The sequence below is a fragment of the Dasypus novemcinctus genome, chromosome 16, assembly GCF_030445035.2.
Source record: "Dasypus novemcinctus isolate mDasNov1 chromosome 16, mDasNov1.1.hap2, whole genome shotgun sequence".
NCBI classification, from domain to species: Eukaryota; Metazoa; Chordata; class Mammalia; order Cingulata; family Dasypodidae; genus Dasypus; species Dasypus novemcinctus.
This window is the reverse complement of record NC_080688.1, coordinates 61,747,451-61,764,086: the sequence shown is the minus strand read 5'-3', so window position 1 is coordinate 61,764,086 and position 16,636 is coordinate 61,747,451. Positions and strand designations below refer to the sequence as shown.

Below are 16,636 nucleotides of genomic sequence, written 5' to 3'. Positions count from 1 at the left end.
GAATCTGGGTAAAGAGTTTACTTGTCTCTTGTATTAGTTTTATTTTTGCAATAGTTTGATAGATTTGAAATTATCTCCAAATAAAAAACTTTGGAAGTTCTGCTTCCAAAAGAGTTTGAAAAACACTGGAATAAGTCGATAGGCTGCTACTCCCAATGCCCCCACCCCAATTTCTGGCTCCACTGTCATATATATTTATACATATTAAATCATGTTTGTCAAATGGCAATGAATTTTTGAGAACACCTTTTTTCCTTTTGGCCTACTCAATATTTCAAAATGCTGGTTCTTGTGCTTGGTCTGTTACTGCCTCCCCCTGTCCCCCGTTTCCCTCCTTTTCCCACTCCTCAGCTCCCAGGGGCTCAGTCTGCAGGCCAACTGGGTCCCAGTCCCCTGGCATCTCTCCACATGTCCTGCAATCTGCTCCTCTTGCAGACTCCAGAATGGGAAAAATATATCCCTACCCTGACGGAGTCCTAAAACATCAGCAAATAACCTGAGGACAGAATGGCTGTGTGCATGGGAAAAATGACCTCAGGAAAAGCAGCCTGAGTTCTGCCCAGCAGAGAGAGGACTCTGTCCTACCTGCTAGCAGCCCCACGATTGAGCCAATGGCTGCATGTAAGCAGATGAGAGGCGAGGAGATGAACAGGGCCACCAGGAACATGCCACCTGTCAAGGGATTGTCGCAGCCGTACACCTGGCCGACCCCGACGGGGATGGCTTGCAACAGCTGCAAAGTCAACAGAGACCAGGTCACTCAAGCCTAAGTCGATAATGTGTAAAGCAGGTCTCAGGGCCAGGATAGAGTCATTCCTGGAGAGTAATGGGGTGGAATGGGAGGATGGTTGTGCCCTCCAGTGTGGGAGAGAACATGAGAGGGCATGAGCTGGAACGGATAGCTCCTCACTCCATCACCTAGCAGGCTTCTGAGCATCCCTGTTGGGCACAGGGGCTGGGCAGTAATGCTTCTGAGGAACACAGGGCCCTGCTTGGAGAGTAGAGTCTTTGAGAGGACTACAGGGTACCTCTTCCCCTAGCTGGTGGTTTTAGAGCACTGGGGGATTTCCTCTAGATCTTCTGAAATCCTAGAACTATTTTTGGAAATATTCTAGGCTATTTTAGAGATGTGGAAATTGAGACTTAGAGGTGATGGATGATTTATCAGTGACCAAGTCCAGATCAGTCCCTCTGACCTTGACCCCCAGTTAAAAGGGTCTTGACCACACTTCTCTCTCCCCATCAGGCTGCTGTTGGCAAGTCCTCTTTCATGGTTGCTGCACTTTCAGTGCTAGCCTGGGAATTGTGGGCTCCTAGGAACAGGAGAAGGCATTTTCTCTGCTTTCAAGGAGCATTCAGTGTTGAGGAAAGGTTATGTGTGGGACATCAGAGAACAGCACAAAGGCCAAAAGCCTCTGAGCCTTAGTCATTCGGTGGTTTTGGAATTTGGGATGATTATTTTGGCATTAATGATGGATATCCCTTCTCTGTCCGGCTGAATCATCTACATGTTGGCAGTCCTTTGAGGGCAGAAAGGAAGAAGGGGTCATGGCAGAGGAGGGAGAACACCAGCCTTGGAGTTGAAGGCTCCAGCTCCAGGGGCAGAGTGGCTGTGCCATGAGTTCATGTGTGACCATGGGCACAACTCTTCCTCATTCAGGGCTTGGGTGTCCCCTGACACAAGAGGCTGGTCTATCAGATGATCCTTCTGGCTTTAAAATTCCGTAATCCTTCAACCACCACACCATGGAGCCAAGAGTGCCTACAACTGAAAGCATCCATGTGGAATCTAAGCCCCCTCTTGAAATAGATGTGGAGTGGACACAACCATTCCAAGGTCCACAGGATGGAGGAATAGAATATGGATGAGAGTGGACTTACTGATATTCTATTCATGAACTATTGTGATTAGTAATTGAAGAAAATGTGGCATTGGTGTGAAGAAAGTGGCCATGGTGGCTGCTGGGTGTGGGGAATAGGAGGAAGAGATGAGATGTGGAGGCGTTTTTGGGACTTGGAGTTGTCCTGGGTGATGCTGCAGGGACAGTCACCAGACATTGTATGTCCTCCCATGGTCCACTGGATGGAACGTGGGAGAGTGTGGGCTATGATGTGGACCATTGACCATGAGGTGCAGCGGTGCTCTGAGATGTATTCACCAAATCCAATGAATATCTCATGATGACAGAGGAGATTGTTGCTACAGGGGGAGGAGTGGGGTGAAGGGGATGGGGGGTATATGGGGACCTAATATTTTTTTAATGTAATATTAAAAAAATAAATAAAGCCAAAAAAAAATTCTGTAATCTTTTCTCCATCCCTAGGTCACATGACCTCTCTGAGGCCAGGGCTCCTTTATGGCTGGGTACATAACAGGTGCTTAATAAATATGTATTGATTAGTTCAACACAAAGTTCCCAAACTTTGTTGCACATGGGAATCACCTGGGGACTTTTAAAAAATACTGATGCTTGGCTCTCCACCAGGCATTCTGATTTAATTGGCATAGCTTACCACCCAGGCATCGGGTAGTCTAATGTGCAACAGAGTGTGGGGACCCCTGGATTTGTTACAGAAAATCTACTGCAGATATTGAGTGCTAATTGCATTTCTCCCTGTGGATGGAATTTTGTACTTTATAGCAAATTGATTTGATTCAGGAGTCAGTCTGATTGCTTTAGGTAATAAATGTTTGAGGAGCCCAGGAGAGCTTTTAAGCTTTGTCCACCCTTGTCTCCAAATGAGTGGCCTTTTAGTAACCAAACACTCTTTGGATCAGAGCCTACTTACTTGTGAAGTCAGCTAAAGTGTAGGGAACAGACTGTAAATCTACTCAATAAATATCCCATTACCCCCCACTAACTTCCCCAAATATGAGGAATGCAGGATGCTGAGGGGAATCCAGCTTCCAGTTTTTGATCAGGGAACACAAATTTTAAGCCCAAGCAGTCAAGAACGAGAGGAATGAGGGAACAAGTTGCCTTGGAATAGAGCCTGTGTTTAGAATGAAGTGTCCTTAGCTGGGATCCATAATTTAGCCTGGTGAACTGTGGCACTGGGCCCTGCCCTCCCTCCACTCTGCTTCCACGGTTACAGCTGACACCCTGGGGTGAAGAGTAGTCAGGTGTGTGGTGGTGGAAATTTACTGAACACTAGCCTCCCTGGACCTTTTAGAAATTCCCATGTAACAACAATAAACTGGTTAAACAAAAAGGAAGTCATTCCCCCTCCTCCCCCAATATTTTAAATAGATAAGGGGAAATAAGCATTGAGTCTTCAAGACTCCGACCCTAATAGTATGGAAGAAGAGGAGCCAGTTGTTGGAGTGGTGGTGTGGTTGGGAGATAAGAGGGTGAACTTGGGCCTCAGGGTGCTGGGTTTGGTTTGGGTCCTGGTAACACCACTTTCTAACTGCTAATTTTGAGATGAACAAGAGGCATCTCTTCTCTGTGCCCCACATGATGGATCCCCATGGCACTGAGCTGGACCGTCTTGCAGTCTGGGTGGGAGACTTGGTGCGACTTTCTCTCTGTAAGTGTCACATGTTCCTGTGGCTGTCACTCAGACAATACCTCCTGGGTAGCGATCAGGAACAGCAGACCAGTTTGCCTAATTGCCAGGGGGCCAGCTCATTGATGATTCTTCCAGAGTTGGAGTCTAGCCCTGCTCCCGCCCGTTGTAAATTTGAAAAGATGGGCTTTCCCTGAAACACAGGGCTGCCTTTTCCATTTTCTTGGATTTCATGCCAATCCTGCCTCTGATCCCAACCCTTGGCTTAGTCAAACTTTAAAAAAGGTTTTATGTTGTTTGCAGCAGCATTTGCCTTTACGGACTGGGAAGATAGTCCTGTTTTGAAAGGCTCAGGTTTACAGTGTGATTGTCCCTGGAGGCCACAGCTGGGTGACCCCTGTCCACCCACGACCTGATGGTGGCCCTGGGTCCTAGCAGCCCAGCAGCTGAGTGATGCCAGGTCCAAGCACATATAGAGACCGGGCATGGCCTGGATGACTAGGGCTTGGAAATCAGATCACACAACATCTGAAGATGAGGGGGACATTGCCAATCATTCAAAGATTATCATGGAGGATGAGAAGAGGAAGACGATGCTGGATGTGTGTAGAATGTTTAATAAGGTCAAATGTAAATATGTGGTAATGGCTGGACTGATGGTAAAACATTATAATGAATGTATCAAACGTTCATTGATTTGTGTATGTGATTGTGGCTAGAATGAGTAGTCCAGGGAGATTGATGTTGGTTGGAGGGCAGCTGAAGGATAACAGAAGGAACATATAACAATGATTTTGGAGATAGATGAGGATTGTGGTTAATATAAATACAGGAATGCTCTTCTATTACAAGGGAAAAATTATAGACATAGTTAACAAACAATATTGTAATATTTTTGTAGCAAGAGCCAGGTTGGTACTATATTAATGCTAAAGGTCACAAAGAGAGAAGAATATGGGGTTTGGTTTTGTGAGATGTATGATTAAGCATTTTTTTCTTTTCTTTTTTTCACTAATAAGAAGACCTTGACTATGTCATTTGATTAATCTGTGTTCATTTCTGCATTTTTCTGAACACTGGAGAAACAACTGAGTTAGTAGTTGGAGTTAGATGAGATAAAGGGAGTGATGCTTCCATGACTTGCTGGGCTCCCTTTCTCTGTTGCTTAGTTTTTTTGAATTTGGGAAATGAGGTTATTTTAAAAGAAAAAAGACTATCATGGAAGTGAGAATCTGAATTACTAGAGAAAGCAGAGCCAGAACCAATGGGTGAAAGATAAAAGAGTCAGATTTCAGAAGAATGTAAAGAAGAGTACTCCTGGGAGTTTCCTCCTGACAGCCTTCATGTTACTCAAATGTGGCCACTCTCAAAGCCAAACTCAGCATGTAGATGCAGTGCATTCCCCCCAGTGTGGGACATGACACCCGGGGATGAGCCTCCCTGGCACCGAGGGATCACTACCAAATGCCAGCTGAAGATGCAACTAGAAAATGACCTTGAATTAAAGGTTCAATGCGGATCAGCAGAATATCCCTGTCTACATATAATAACATGACTTCAAAATGCTGTTTGACCTAATGTAAGGGGGAAATGGAAAGGAGAAATGAGTTTATATGGCTACGAGTCTCTAAAAAAGAGTCTGGAGGTTGTCAGAAGGATTGCCCTTATGCACAACTGAGCAGAGTCTAAGAGACAGATAAAGTAGATACAACCCCAGGTATTGGTTCTTTTGAGGGATAAAGAGACCCACGGGTTCTATGGTCATGGAAGATGGGGTTCACTGCCATATCAGATGGCCCTTCTTTGGAGCTGGTGTTTCTGCGTGATGGAACTGGACTCAGATGGGATCTCTTTTCACAAGACTTTCATGCTACTTTACTGGAATTGTAGTTGGTTCTGGGGTTTAAGATATATTTAGGGGATTTGAATCTCTGGACTGACAATATGATAGTCAGGCCCAGAGCCTCAACAGACTTCAGCTCCTACATCTGATTTATTGGACTTACCCCACTCAGCTAACATGGAGTTGAAGAAGGTCAACCACCACACCATTGAGCTTAGAGTGCCTACAACTGAAAGCAGGAGGATTGCATCCAGTATCCATGTGGAATCTAAGCCTCCACTTGACATAGATGTGCAATGGACACAACCAATCCAATGTCCACAGAGAAAATGTGGCATTGATGTGGGAAGGGTGGCCATGGTGGCTGCTGGGTGCGGGGAATGGGAGGAAGAGATGAGATGGGGAGGCATTTTCGGGACATGGAGTTGTCCTGGGTGGTGCTTCACGGACAACTACGGGACATTGTAGATCCCCCCAGGGCCCACTGGATGGAACATGGGAGAGTGTGGGCTATGATGTGGACCATTGACTATGGGGTGCAGCAATGCCCAGAGATGTACTTACCAGATGCAATGGATGTGTCATGATGATGGGAGAGAGTGTTCCTGTGTGGGGAGTGGGGGTGGGGGCAGTTGGGTTGAATGGGACCTCATATTTTTTGAATGTAATATTTTTTAAAAAAATGAATTAAAAAAAAAAAGTAGTATCATTCCCCTGAAAGAAAAAAAAAAAAAAGAAAAAAAAAAAAGAAGAGTATTCCAACACTTAAGGGTAGCTTTTGAAGGAGTGGGCAGCCTTGAGAAGCAATGGAATTTGCCCAACTGTGATTGTTCAAGATGAAGGGACATGTCCTACCTTGGACTAGGGGGATGGCAGCTCAGAGCTCATGCTCTGAGGTCAGACTGCCTGGGTTTTAAACCTAGGCACTAACTGCAGTTTGACCCATGACAACTTATCTTCTCCATCCCTTAGTTTTCTCAACAATACAATGCGGATAATAATAGTGTCTCCAGTATTGGGTCATAATGAAGGTTAAGTGTTGTAACAGGGTCTGATAGGTAGTAAAGCTTGCACTGAGTTGGATGTTAGCTATCTCTGTGTTGTTAACAAGGCCAACATTTTATAATTGTATATATTTAATATTATGTTAGATCTTTATTATATGCCTTTATGTCCAATGTCTAGAGATCAGTAGAATACAGGAATACGTACACATTTGTGATTGTAGGATATAAAGCAGGGCTTCTCAACTTTGGCATTATTGATATTGTTAAGTTTTTGTTGAAGGGAACTATACTGCACATTGTAGGATGTCTAGCAGCATCCCTGACCTCTACCCACTAGAGTCCAGTGTTACATTTCCCCAGTAGTGATAATATAAAGTCTCAAAGTCACCAGACATTGCCCAATATCACCTAGGGAAAGCAAAATCACCCCTGGTTGAGAACTTAGTCAAGTACATAAAAATTCACCCTGTATTCTATTGATAATACCTCTTAAAAGTCTACTTTTAAACATTTAATTTACTCCCTTGTAGCTTGATCAAACTACCCATCTTATCTAATATTTTCCCCTCAACCCCTTCATACTGTGTCATCAAGTTGACCTTATTTGTTCTCTTGTTTATCTGTTTCCCTGATGGCAGGGATATTGTCTATCTTATTCCCCATGTATTCCCAATATCTGAAAAAGTGTCTGGCACATATTATGCATTCCACAAGGGTTTGTTGAATGAATATATGGATGTGGCAAAAGAATGAATGTGTGCAACCTTTTCCTGTCCTCTCTGCTGAGGCCCATCATCTTTTGGAGATGCACCTAGAGATGCTGAGAACCTGAGTAATCCACGAGTTACAGTAGAATCAGGGGTCCCAGCGCATCTGCATTACATAACTTACCAAGGGCATTTCAATCTCTGTCCATGTGATGTTGGGTACTGAAGACACAGGCTCCAACAGGATTGTGGGGAAGAAAAGGTTGTAGTGACCCGTGGCTCCCAGATACAGGGTCATGGCAATGTTGAAGGGCAGTGTGAAGACTGGGAGGTCCCACTTGCTGAAGATGGAATTCAGGGCACTAGAAAGAAGTGGACTGAAAAGGGAAGAAACAAAGGGTTAATGACTGGAGTCATCCTTAAGTCTACACTGTCTCTTCAGTTCTGGCCACTGTACCATCCTCTGTATCCTCTTCTTGGTACAGTCATTGCTGGATTCCTCAAGACTCCAGTGGTGCATTGACCCAGGACTGGGAATAAGGTATGCAATTTAAGCATTTGGTCCAGACATTTGAAGCTTCCACTTTCAAGGAAAAAACCTTTAAAAATATTATAACTTGCTTTGAATGGAAAATGCTATAAAATGACAAACATTTTCTTGTTTCTTAAATGAAGAAAGCTAAACAAAATTTAATCTTTCCTTATTGCCTTTGGATCATGAGGTACTATTGTCTTGGGGTTTGGAAACATTTTAGAAGTTTTACCTTTTGTAAGGAGGCTGTTATAGTACTTATATAATTGGAGGTTTGAGGACAGCAAGAAAACTTTGAGATACTCTGGGAATCATGAGGTGATAATGAAACCTTCAGTTGTTGTATGCTGTCTTCTTAGCTTCTTCCTTGGAAAGAGTATGGATTGTGCAGACAGATGGAGCTGGTGCAAATCCTAACGCCTATACTTACAGGCTGAGTGAACAACTTTAATCTCCCTAAGCTTCAGTTTCCTTTGGAAGTTAGTTACTCTAGGTAGCTAATGCCCTGTGTTTCCCATGGCTGCTGGACAAAACATAAAATCACTGTGTTGACTGCCCACCTTTAATTCTTGACCATGAATCTCAAATTGTCATTAAAGATTGCCTGAAAATCTTACTACAGATATAGAGATGTTTAATAAATTAATTCTCTAATTCTCTGAGACAACAATTTCACATTTTCTCCTTTCTCAGATCTTTGCTGTCTGCTTCCCTTTAGTCTCAGCTAACCATCTTGCTTTACTTCATTAAGAAAATAGATGTGATAAGATGAGAATTACTTCATCTTCCCAGCCTCAAAATCCACACCCTGCTTGCTCTGTCCCTACATGTCTTCCTCTCTGCCTGTCTCATGCAATGGAAGAAGTGTCCCTAATCCTTTATCAGCCAGTTCTTCTGTACTCTGGGTCTAACACATCTAAAATACTTCACTTCCGCAATTCTCTTCTCTCTCTCTCAGCTTCAACCTCTCCCCCTTCTCTTGCTTGTTATCATCAGTATACAACATACTCTAGAATCTTCTACCTTTAAAACGCCTCCCTCTTTAACCTATATCCCCCTCTATGCTCAATTATCTGTTCTCCTTCATAGCAACAATCTTCCGAAGGGTGCTCTCTCCTTGCTATACCCAAACTTTCCCCACGCCTTCTTTCCTAAACCTATTCTTGTCGGGCTTGTGTCCTCACCACGCTGTGGAAATGGCTCTTACTCACTTCACCAGGGACATCTTTCTGGCCAAATCCAGTGGCCAATTCCTGCCCCCTTCATTGGCTAGTTGGACCCTCCCCTGACTGAAACACTTCTCTCTTGGCTGCCATGGCACCAGAGTCCTTTAGTTTCCCCCCTGCCCCTCTGGCTTCTCCTCAAGTCTCACCAATCTTTTTTCCCCTCTTCTGCCAGACATCTGAATGTTGGAAGACCCTAGGGCTCTGTCTTAAGTCTTGTCCCTCTGTTTTCTTCCCTTTCTGGTGATATTCTTCAGTGCCATGGGCAACATCACTTCTATATGCTTCTGCCTTCTAAATCTTGATCCCATCGCTAAGTTCCAGAGTTGTATATCCAATTAGCTTGTCAGCATTACCACTTGGAAGTCTAAAATTTAATATGTTCAAATAGAACTCTTGATTTGCATGCCTCTGCCCAACCAAACCGTTTCTCTCTTAATCCTCTCCATCAATCCTGCTGCTCAGGTAAGTTCTACCAGTGTCCCAGATCTGCTTTCCTTCTCTTGCTCTTGCTCCACAGCCTTCCAGTTAGTCAGGTTGCCTTTACTTTTCTTAAAATATACCGTAATCCAGCCACTTCATACTACCTTCATGGATATCATCTGTGCCCAAGCCACTCTCATCTCTCCTTTGGTTTTTCCACCAGATTCCTAACTGTGCTTCCAGCATCCACTCTAGCTCCAGTGTAGATCCATTCTGCACACCACAAGCAGAATGGTTTGTTTGGATTTAAACCACACTCTACTACTCCCTGCTTTTAGGTCTTTGCTTCCCACCACAGCGGTAATACACCAAAAGGCTTTCTGGATATCCAACACATATGGGGTCTGGTCCTCTGCCTGCTCTCTGACCTCAACTCTTCCCACTCCTCTGCCATTCACCAGGCTTCAACCCCTCACTGGTCTTATTTCTGTTTCTTGAACATATTGCACTTCCCCAGTGGGGGTCTTTGCATGTGCTGCTTCTTCTCCCGGCAGCATCCTTCACATGGCAGGTACCTTCTAATTAGTTAGGTGACAGTCTAAATGTCACCTCTGCAAACTGGCCTTCCTGACCACCTATTTCTGTCCCATTTACCCTGTTTTGCTTTCCATGAAGCACTTATCACATCTGGAAATTACTTTTTGCTTAACTAGTTAATGAGTTGATTGCTATCTTTGCCTTGAAGAATGTAAACTCTAAGAGGATAGAGACCTTTCCTGTTGACAGCTATCTCCAGCATCTAGACTAGTCCCTGTACTTAGCAGTCCTTCAACAAATATTGGTAAATTGGATGGATCTGGAAAATGGTACTGCTGCTACTTACCCTTTGGCTTGAGTTCAAGGACTCCATGAATGGGTTAATCCATGCTCTGGAATAGCAGCATGGAGCTCTTTCGAGAGTAGGGTGCCCAGTGTTCTCTCATCTTTTAAACTGGGATGCCAGGGGTGGGGGCACTAAGACCAACTATCCCCTAGTGCTGTGTGGCTGAGGAGCTGTGCTGAGGGGTGTAATCTATATGGTTATAAACCTAATGTGTATAATTAAAGACAAATTCTCCTCTTATTCACACTTGGGCATGTGGGGAATATTAGGAAAGTCCCCACAGAAATAACTGTTGTAGCATTTTGTTCTAACAGTTTAAGAAGGAAAGAAACCCTAAAAGGAAAAATAAATTTCCCAGAATACCTAATGTAGTAATTTATTTGCAAGCACCACTCAAAAGTAATGAAACAGTACTTAAGCTAAATTAAACAAGCTGGTTTTAGTAACTCACGAGTTTGAAGCCAAAGAAAGATATTTATTTCTTAGATATGTTAAAAATAAATCACCATGTCTGGGAGGAGCCGAGCACAGGATAGTATATTGGTGTGAGCCAGGGTTGAGGACATGGGGCAGGGCCAACCTCAGGCATCCTGCCCCTGCCTCATGCTACTGAGCACCTCGGACATGCTACAGATCTGAGTCATTCAAGTGAATTAAGGATCATGTGTGTGAAAGGCCCATCACACCCCTGCGCTCAGTGAATGTTTGTCCTTAACTCCCTTCCGCCTTGACCTTTTTAGTCTACCTGCAAAACGAGGTGACTGTCCAGCTAGATCTCAAGTAATATTTCTGGTTCAAAGAGCTTATGTTTTAAATATAGAACTTCTGCTTTAAGAAAGTCCTCTGATTCTGTCACCAGAGAGTTTTCAGCTTTTGAGTCTGGGTTAGGCCACAGAATAGATGATTCGCATGTGGACAGTATTTGGAAATCTTTGAAAATCTTTCACAGAGTGTGAGCAGGGCAAGTGATAATCTCTGCATGCTTTGGTCTTCTTTTCTGTGAATTGGGGACAATAATAACCCTACCTTTCTTAGGACTGGGTCTGGCATGTAGGGCATGTGCAATAAATGTTAGTCTTTATTATTCTGTCTATCATCCAAGGAAGATTATCAAAATAATAAAAAATAGTGTGGTTCTTTGTTGTTTTAAAGGGCTCTTTAGTCCACAATAAACACCGATCCCCTGTGCTGCACCTGAAGGCGTGTACTTCCACCCTATATTGCTAGGCCAGGCGGCCTGACATTGAAGACACTGGGCCCCACAGCAGTGCAAATCCTTGCTTGGTTTAAGGCACAAGCATCTTGTGGCCCTATGGATCTGTGAGCAGAAAGAACAAGGTGCCTCACCAGGCCATGGCTGTGACAGTCACAGGAAACAGTAGCCACCAGTAGTAGTCTAACTTCTCAGAGTACACGGCCACCAGCAGTCCCACCAGCATCCCGTTGTACCCATGGAGTCCCGAGGTGATGGCAGACCTGGGGATGAAACAGTTATGTTGTGTTTAGATTTGGTGGCACTCATCAAGGCCCTCCTGGCACCTTGATTCCTCTAATCATAACACACAGAAGTCAGCTCACCTGATGAATATTGGGCTGCTTTGGAGTCGCAAGAGCCTTCCTAGATGATGTACACAGAGGCATATATACACACCCTTGCTGAGATAGAATCAAACTATTCACTTTTGTCTTATTGGTGCTTAAGCTCTTCTCTGCCTCTTAGTGGGATTCTCAGACTGTTTGGTATAGAGGGAAATCTGATAGCAACCTGAGGTATGACACAGGGTGATTGTGTGTGAAAGAGAGGGCGAGTGGGGATGTTCTGGCTGCATTACATAACATAATTGTTCCTGTGTTTTCCCTCTCTCTGTAGGTCTGCATCAGAGTGGACAAGCCAGATCAGCTTTGGATGCCCACCTACTCCCTCCCCGTGTCACAGTAATTAGGGGGTCCAAAAATGTAGCAGATCTGAGCTTTTGCCTACACCTCTTCATGCTGCATCAGGGATGCCTCTGTCTAATACTAATAAACGCTGCCCTTTCCAATAACTCTGCCACTTGAGAGGGGTGGGAAATTGGCAATAGGCAGGGGGCCAGGTTAATCACACTTCAAGTTCCCTGCCAGAGAGTGAGCTTTGTGTGTTTGTGGTCATCCTGTACATGATTGTAAGTGCCATGGAAGCAGCACAGCTCTGTGCATGGCTGCATCCCCAGTGCCCAAAACAAAGTCAGCAGTGGCTGGTGCATGGTGGCTGCTCGGTGCACATTTGTTGGATGGATGTGTGTGCATTCTGAATCTTATTACCTATTGGTTGCTGCTCTTGCACGGGAGGCATCTGGAAGCATGGGCTTCCTGAGATAGAAGAAGGGAGCTCTGGCAAGAGGATGGCTCCTGCCCAGCCAAGGTAAGGCCTTAGGTCTGGAAGTTGAAGGACCTTTCATCTCAGAATGACTGAGAGTCAGCTGGCCCAGGTTAGGACAGAGTGGGAGGATGGGAGAAGGGTGGTGGAAAGGGTGTCAAGTAAAGCTGTGGACATAGGACACGTGTGAGGAGCAGGCAGAGGACAAGGAGAGCCTTTAGCTGCTCTGAGATACCTGGAAAATATGGGGGCAGCTAGGGACAGGCACAGAGGTGGGAAGGAATGGAAGATAGAGAAGAAAATGAAGGTTCAGGATCCCCTTGGGGCTACACCATAACTATCTCAGGAGCAGAAATCTGTATTTTGGGGAAAATCACTGTTTTTAGTAAGTTTTTTTTCTCCCTGGAGTTAGAACTTAGTACTTTTTTGTTTTGGTGAGGAAAGATAGGTGGCCCATGTTGGGGGAAGGTCCTGCAGCCCCAGTGGCTGGATGTAGTCAGGGTGGCAGGACCCAAGATGAAGGAACCCATGGAAGATAAAATTAAAGGGACTTATCAGGGCTGCCTTAACAGCTGTCCCTCCCCATGGACAGTCTCCTTCTAGAACTCATTTCCACCAAAACTTTGTGACTTCTGGGTTTCATTTTCAAAAGGAAGCCCATTTCCTTACATTTCCACACTGACCACCAAAAATATAAAATTAGATTCAACCTCAATGCCAAAAATCTCTTCATTAGGACCATGTTCCATCAGGACACTGCAGCACCAGTGTTCTTGACCTTGAATTATGACCTGTAAACTCAAGTCTTGGAGTAGGAGGTGGCTGTGATTGTACCTAGAATATTGTGCTAGTGGTTCTTTGGGGACAGTGGTGAAGCCATGGTTCCTTGGAAGGACATGTGTAGAGATTTGTGTAAGGTGCCTAGAGCTTGGAGGCTTTTGGTGTCAAAGATAGTACTGACCTATCAGCAAGGCAGCTTGAGTTTCTTTCTAGGCACTGTGGCGGAATATGGACATCCTGAAATATGAGTGTAGTGGAATATGAACACCCTTAGAAAAGACTCATAAAACAAATAGAGAATTTTCCATTGTAGGAGTAGGGTATGTCGTGTGGCTGTTCTGAGAGAAAGAAGGCACCAGAGCGCACCAAGGTAATCATGGGGGCTCTCTAGAGGAGGAGAGATTTCAAGAAGTTGTAGGATTAGATAGGCATATCCTAGATGGCAGAAACAGCAAAATTGGGAACAAGTATGATTGGCGGGTGATTGGTAAGATGGGGACCATCAAAGAGGGCTTTGGAAGACAAGATGAGGGGTTGGGTTTTTGTTTGATAGGCACTTGTCTTGAATTTGGGACAATTAGGCAGGCATGATGTGTTTCTCTTAATAAAGAGGAGTCTGTAAAGGGACTGTTTCAATGACTCGGTAAACTCCAAAGGGAATCTGCTTGCTTGGAGTCACCTGGCCAACAAGGCAGTGTGCTAGATGGAGTTCACCCTTGGTCAGCAGGGATGAAGCAGCCAGGGGTCAATTCTGTCAGCTGTCCACAAGGTCAAAGGTAATTGGGAGCAAGGCAAAAGATTTCCATGCTTTAAATAGATTAAATCCTGCTGGAGCCCAGTTTTCATCTCACCCACCAGACCTGCACCCCAAAGAATTCAGTGTCTCATTCAGCCAACCTCAAACAAAACCCGGCATGCTAGAATCAGAGCAATCCCCCAATGTGGCTTCTTGATGCTGACCTACTCAGCAAATGCCTCAGTGGAATCCAGAATTTCGGGAGGCTCTGCAGGAAATGTGACTTTGGTTATGACTTGACCAATTCTGATGATTCCACTGCTCTGGGTTCCATGAATGGCTTTGGGCTACTCACACCCCTCACACTGACCCAGAACACGAGAGAAGGTATTTCCTTTAGGTGAGCCCCTTATCCATGCCAGGCTCCTTTACCTCACTTAGTTATTACCTTCCATGGTAGCAAGAAGTCCACGTAACAATGCTTGGTAGGGGTTTTCAGTCTTTTTGAGAGTAACCCAATGTATAAGGAATATATTTTATACACGACTCAGTTATCTTTTGCCCTTTTACTTTCTGTCTTACCCACATAAATGAAAGAAAAATTTGACAAAATAATGTTTACGTTTAATATATATGGATGACTCTTATCTGTTTCATTTTATTCTATTGTTTTCCTTTTTTAAAAATGCTGGTCACTAAGTTAATTCATGATCTGTAAATGGGTTGGTAACACAAAAATTGAAAAATGCTAAGACATGGGATTATGCAGTGTTTCTCAAACTTTTATAACTACCAGAAGCAACAGGGAATATCTCATTAAAAATACAACACCATGAACCCTCCCCAAGATCAGAATATCTATGGGAGAGAAAGAAGGGGTGGGTGGAGCTGAGAAGCTGTATTTTAAAACAAGCTCCCCAGGTGATTCTGACATCAGAGAAGATTGGAAATGTCGGAATGAGATATGGCAAAGTCTGAGGAAATGGCCATGTTCTATAAAATGCTGGTTGTTGTTACGTGACTTTGCACCCGGGGCCCTGACTCCCATACAGCCTGGTCCTGCACCTGTGCCTGCCTCTGTGCCTCATGTTGCTCCTGCTGGTTTCCCCACCTTGATTCACCTCCCACACTGCCCTCCTTTCCCCTGCGGCCTTCCCTCCTCTCTCCCATATCCAATGTTTCTAGCTCAATGGCTGCCTCCCCGATCTCCCCAACACTGAGGGATGTCAGCCTTCTCTGAACCCTTAATTAGATTGGGTCTTATATTATTCTATTCCAAGGCCTTTTTTGCCTGTTAATCTTGTCTTCCTCAACTAAACCGTGGGTGAGGGCAAGACAGCTCTGTGCCTCTCTCAGAGGGAGTGTTTCAAGAAGGCTCAGCAGTCAAGGTTAAGCCTGGCATAGTCGGCTGTTGTGAGCAGCAATAGTTTTATTCTGTAAGGACCTCCAGTGACTTGGTCAAAGTTGGAATCCAGGAGACTTTCGGATGGCTGGTAGGATAAGGTTGGCTAATCACTCAAACTCCTCTCCACCTGTCTGCCCCAGGAGTGTTGCCAAAACCCCTGTGAAGAGGACCCACCTGTCCTGGCTCAAGGCGAGGGCAGTTAAGGTCGAGACCACTGCCCCCAGACCACCAGCAATTGTCCACCAGGGATTCTGGATCAGGAGTCCGATGATGATGATGAAGCCGCTGAGAGGGTTGTTGACAAACATCACCTGAGCCGTCCCCCTAAGGATCCAGTCTGTGAACTGGATGGCGAGGGGCTTATCTGAAAGAGACAGACAGAGTCATCAGTAGGGCCAGCCTGTGCTTCCCTCCTGGACTACTGGCTTCCGTGGCAACCAAGGCAAACAGGGAGGCAAGGGCCAGGACATTTGTCCTCATTCAGCCTGGCCAGGGGCATTGGCATCCAGCCCACATCTTCTAGTGGTTCGGCAATCAGCCTGCAGTGGGTGGTAGTCTCTGCCATATAGACTGAGGCACCATGCTGAGACCAATTTAATGCCATTCCACCCATTGGTTTGGTTGGCAAGGAAGCCCCAGTAGCATTCCAAGAGAAATTTATTGGTTCAAGGAAAGGATTGGGAGGCAAGGAAACTCTATTTTTGTGTAGTGCTGTGTAACTCAGTTGAGAGCTGGTATCTGGGCAGCAAAGAACGTAGCCTGGAGGTAGAGAAAGGAAGCCAGGAAAGAAAATGTTTTAGCCCAGCTGTGAAAATCAATATTGAGTCAGGGGCTCAGGGAAGCCAGATCTAGAAGAGGGGACATACAATTCTGCCTCATTCTCTGGTTTGGTTTCCAGGACAACCTGTGCACGTGGGGTATGAGTGAGGGTGTGGAGGGTGGGGGGTATTTGTGGCAGCATTTAGCTCAGGGAGATTAAGAGAAGGAAGATGTTAAAAGGAAAGAACACTGGGACTTTGGGGAGGGAGGTGCCAATACTTTGTTGGCACATGGTGGGCACATAATAAATGGGTGTGGAATGAACAAAGGAATGATCATTCACCTTGTTTGGGATAAAACTTATAGATTACTAACGTGGTTGCCCCATATTTATTCCATGTAGGAATGAACAATTTGTGAGGAACTATAATCAGTGAAATTCACTTAATTCTGAACAGAATTCCAGGTTAGG

General features: G+C 44.8%; 1 protein-coding gene across 1 annotated transcript in view; it reads right to left on the bottom strand.

Annotated features, from left to right (window-relative positions):
* SLC14A2 (solute carrier family 14 member 2) overlaps positions 1–16,636 on the bottom strand; it is a 237,694-nt gene that overhangs the window by 54,901 nt on the left and 166,157 nt on the right. Inside the window, exons 4-7 of the mRNA XM_023586396.2 lie at positions 15,580–15,769; positions 11,476–11,604; positions 7,252–7,444; positions 586–733 (exon numbers count right to left, since the gene is read on the bottom strand). Of these exons, the coding sequence (XP_023442164.1) occupies positions 586–733; positions 7,252–7,444; positions 11,476–11,604; positions 15,580–15,769 (660 nt within the window). The remainder of the gene's footprint in view (positions 1–585; positions 734–7,251; positions 7,445–11,475; positions 11,605–15,579; positions 15,770–16,636) is intronic.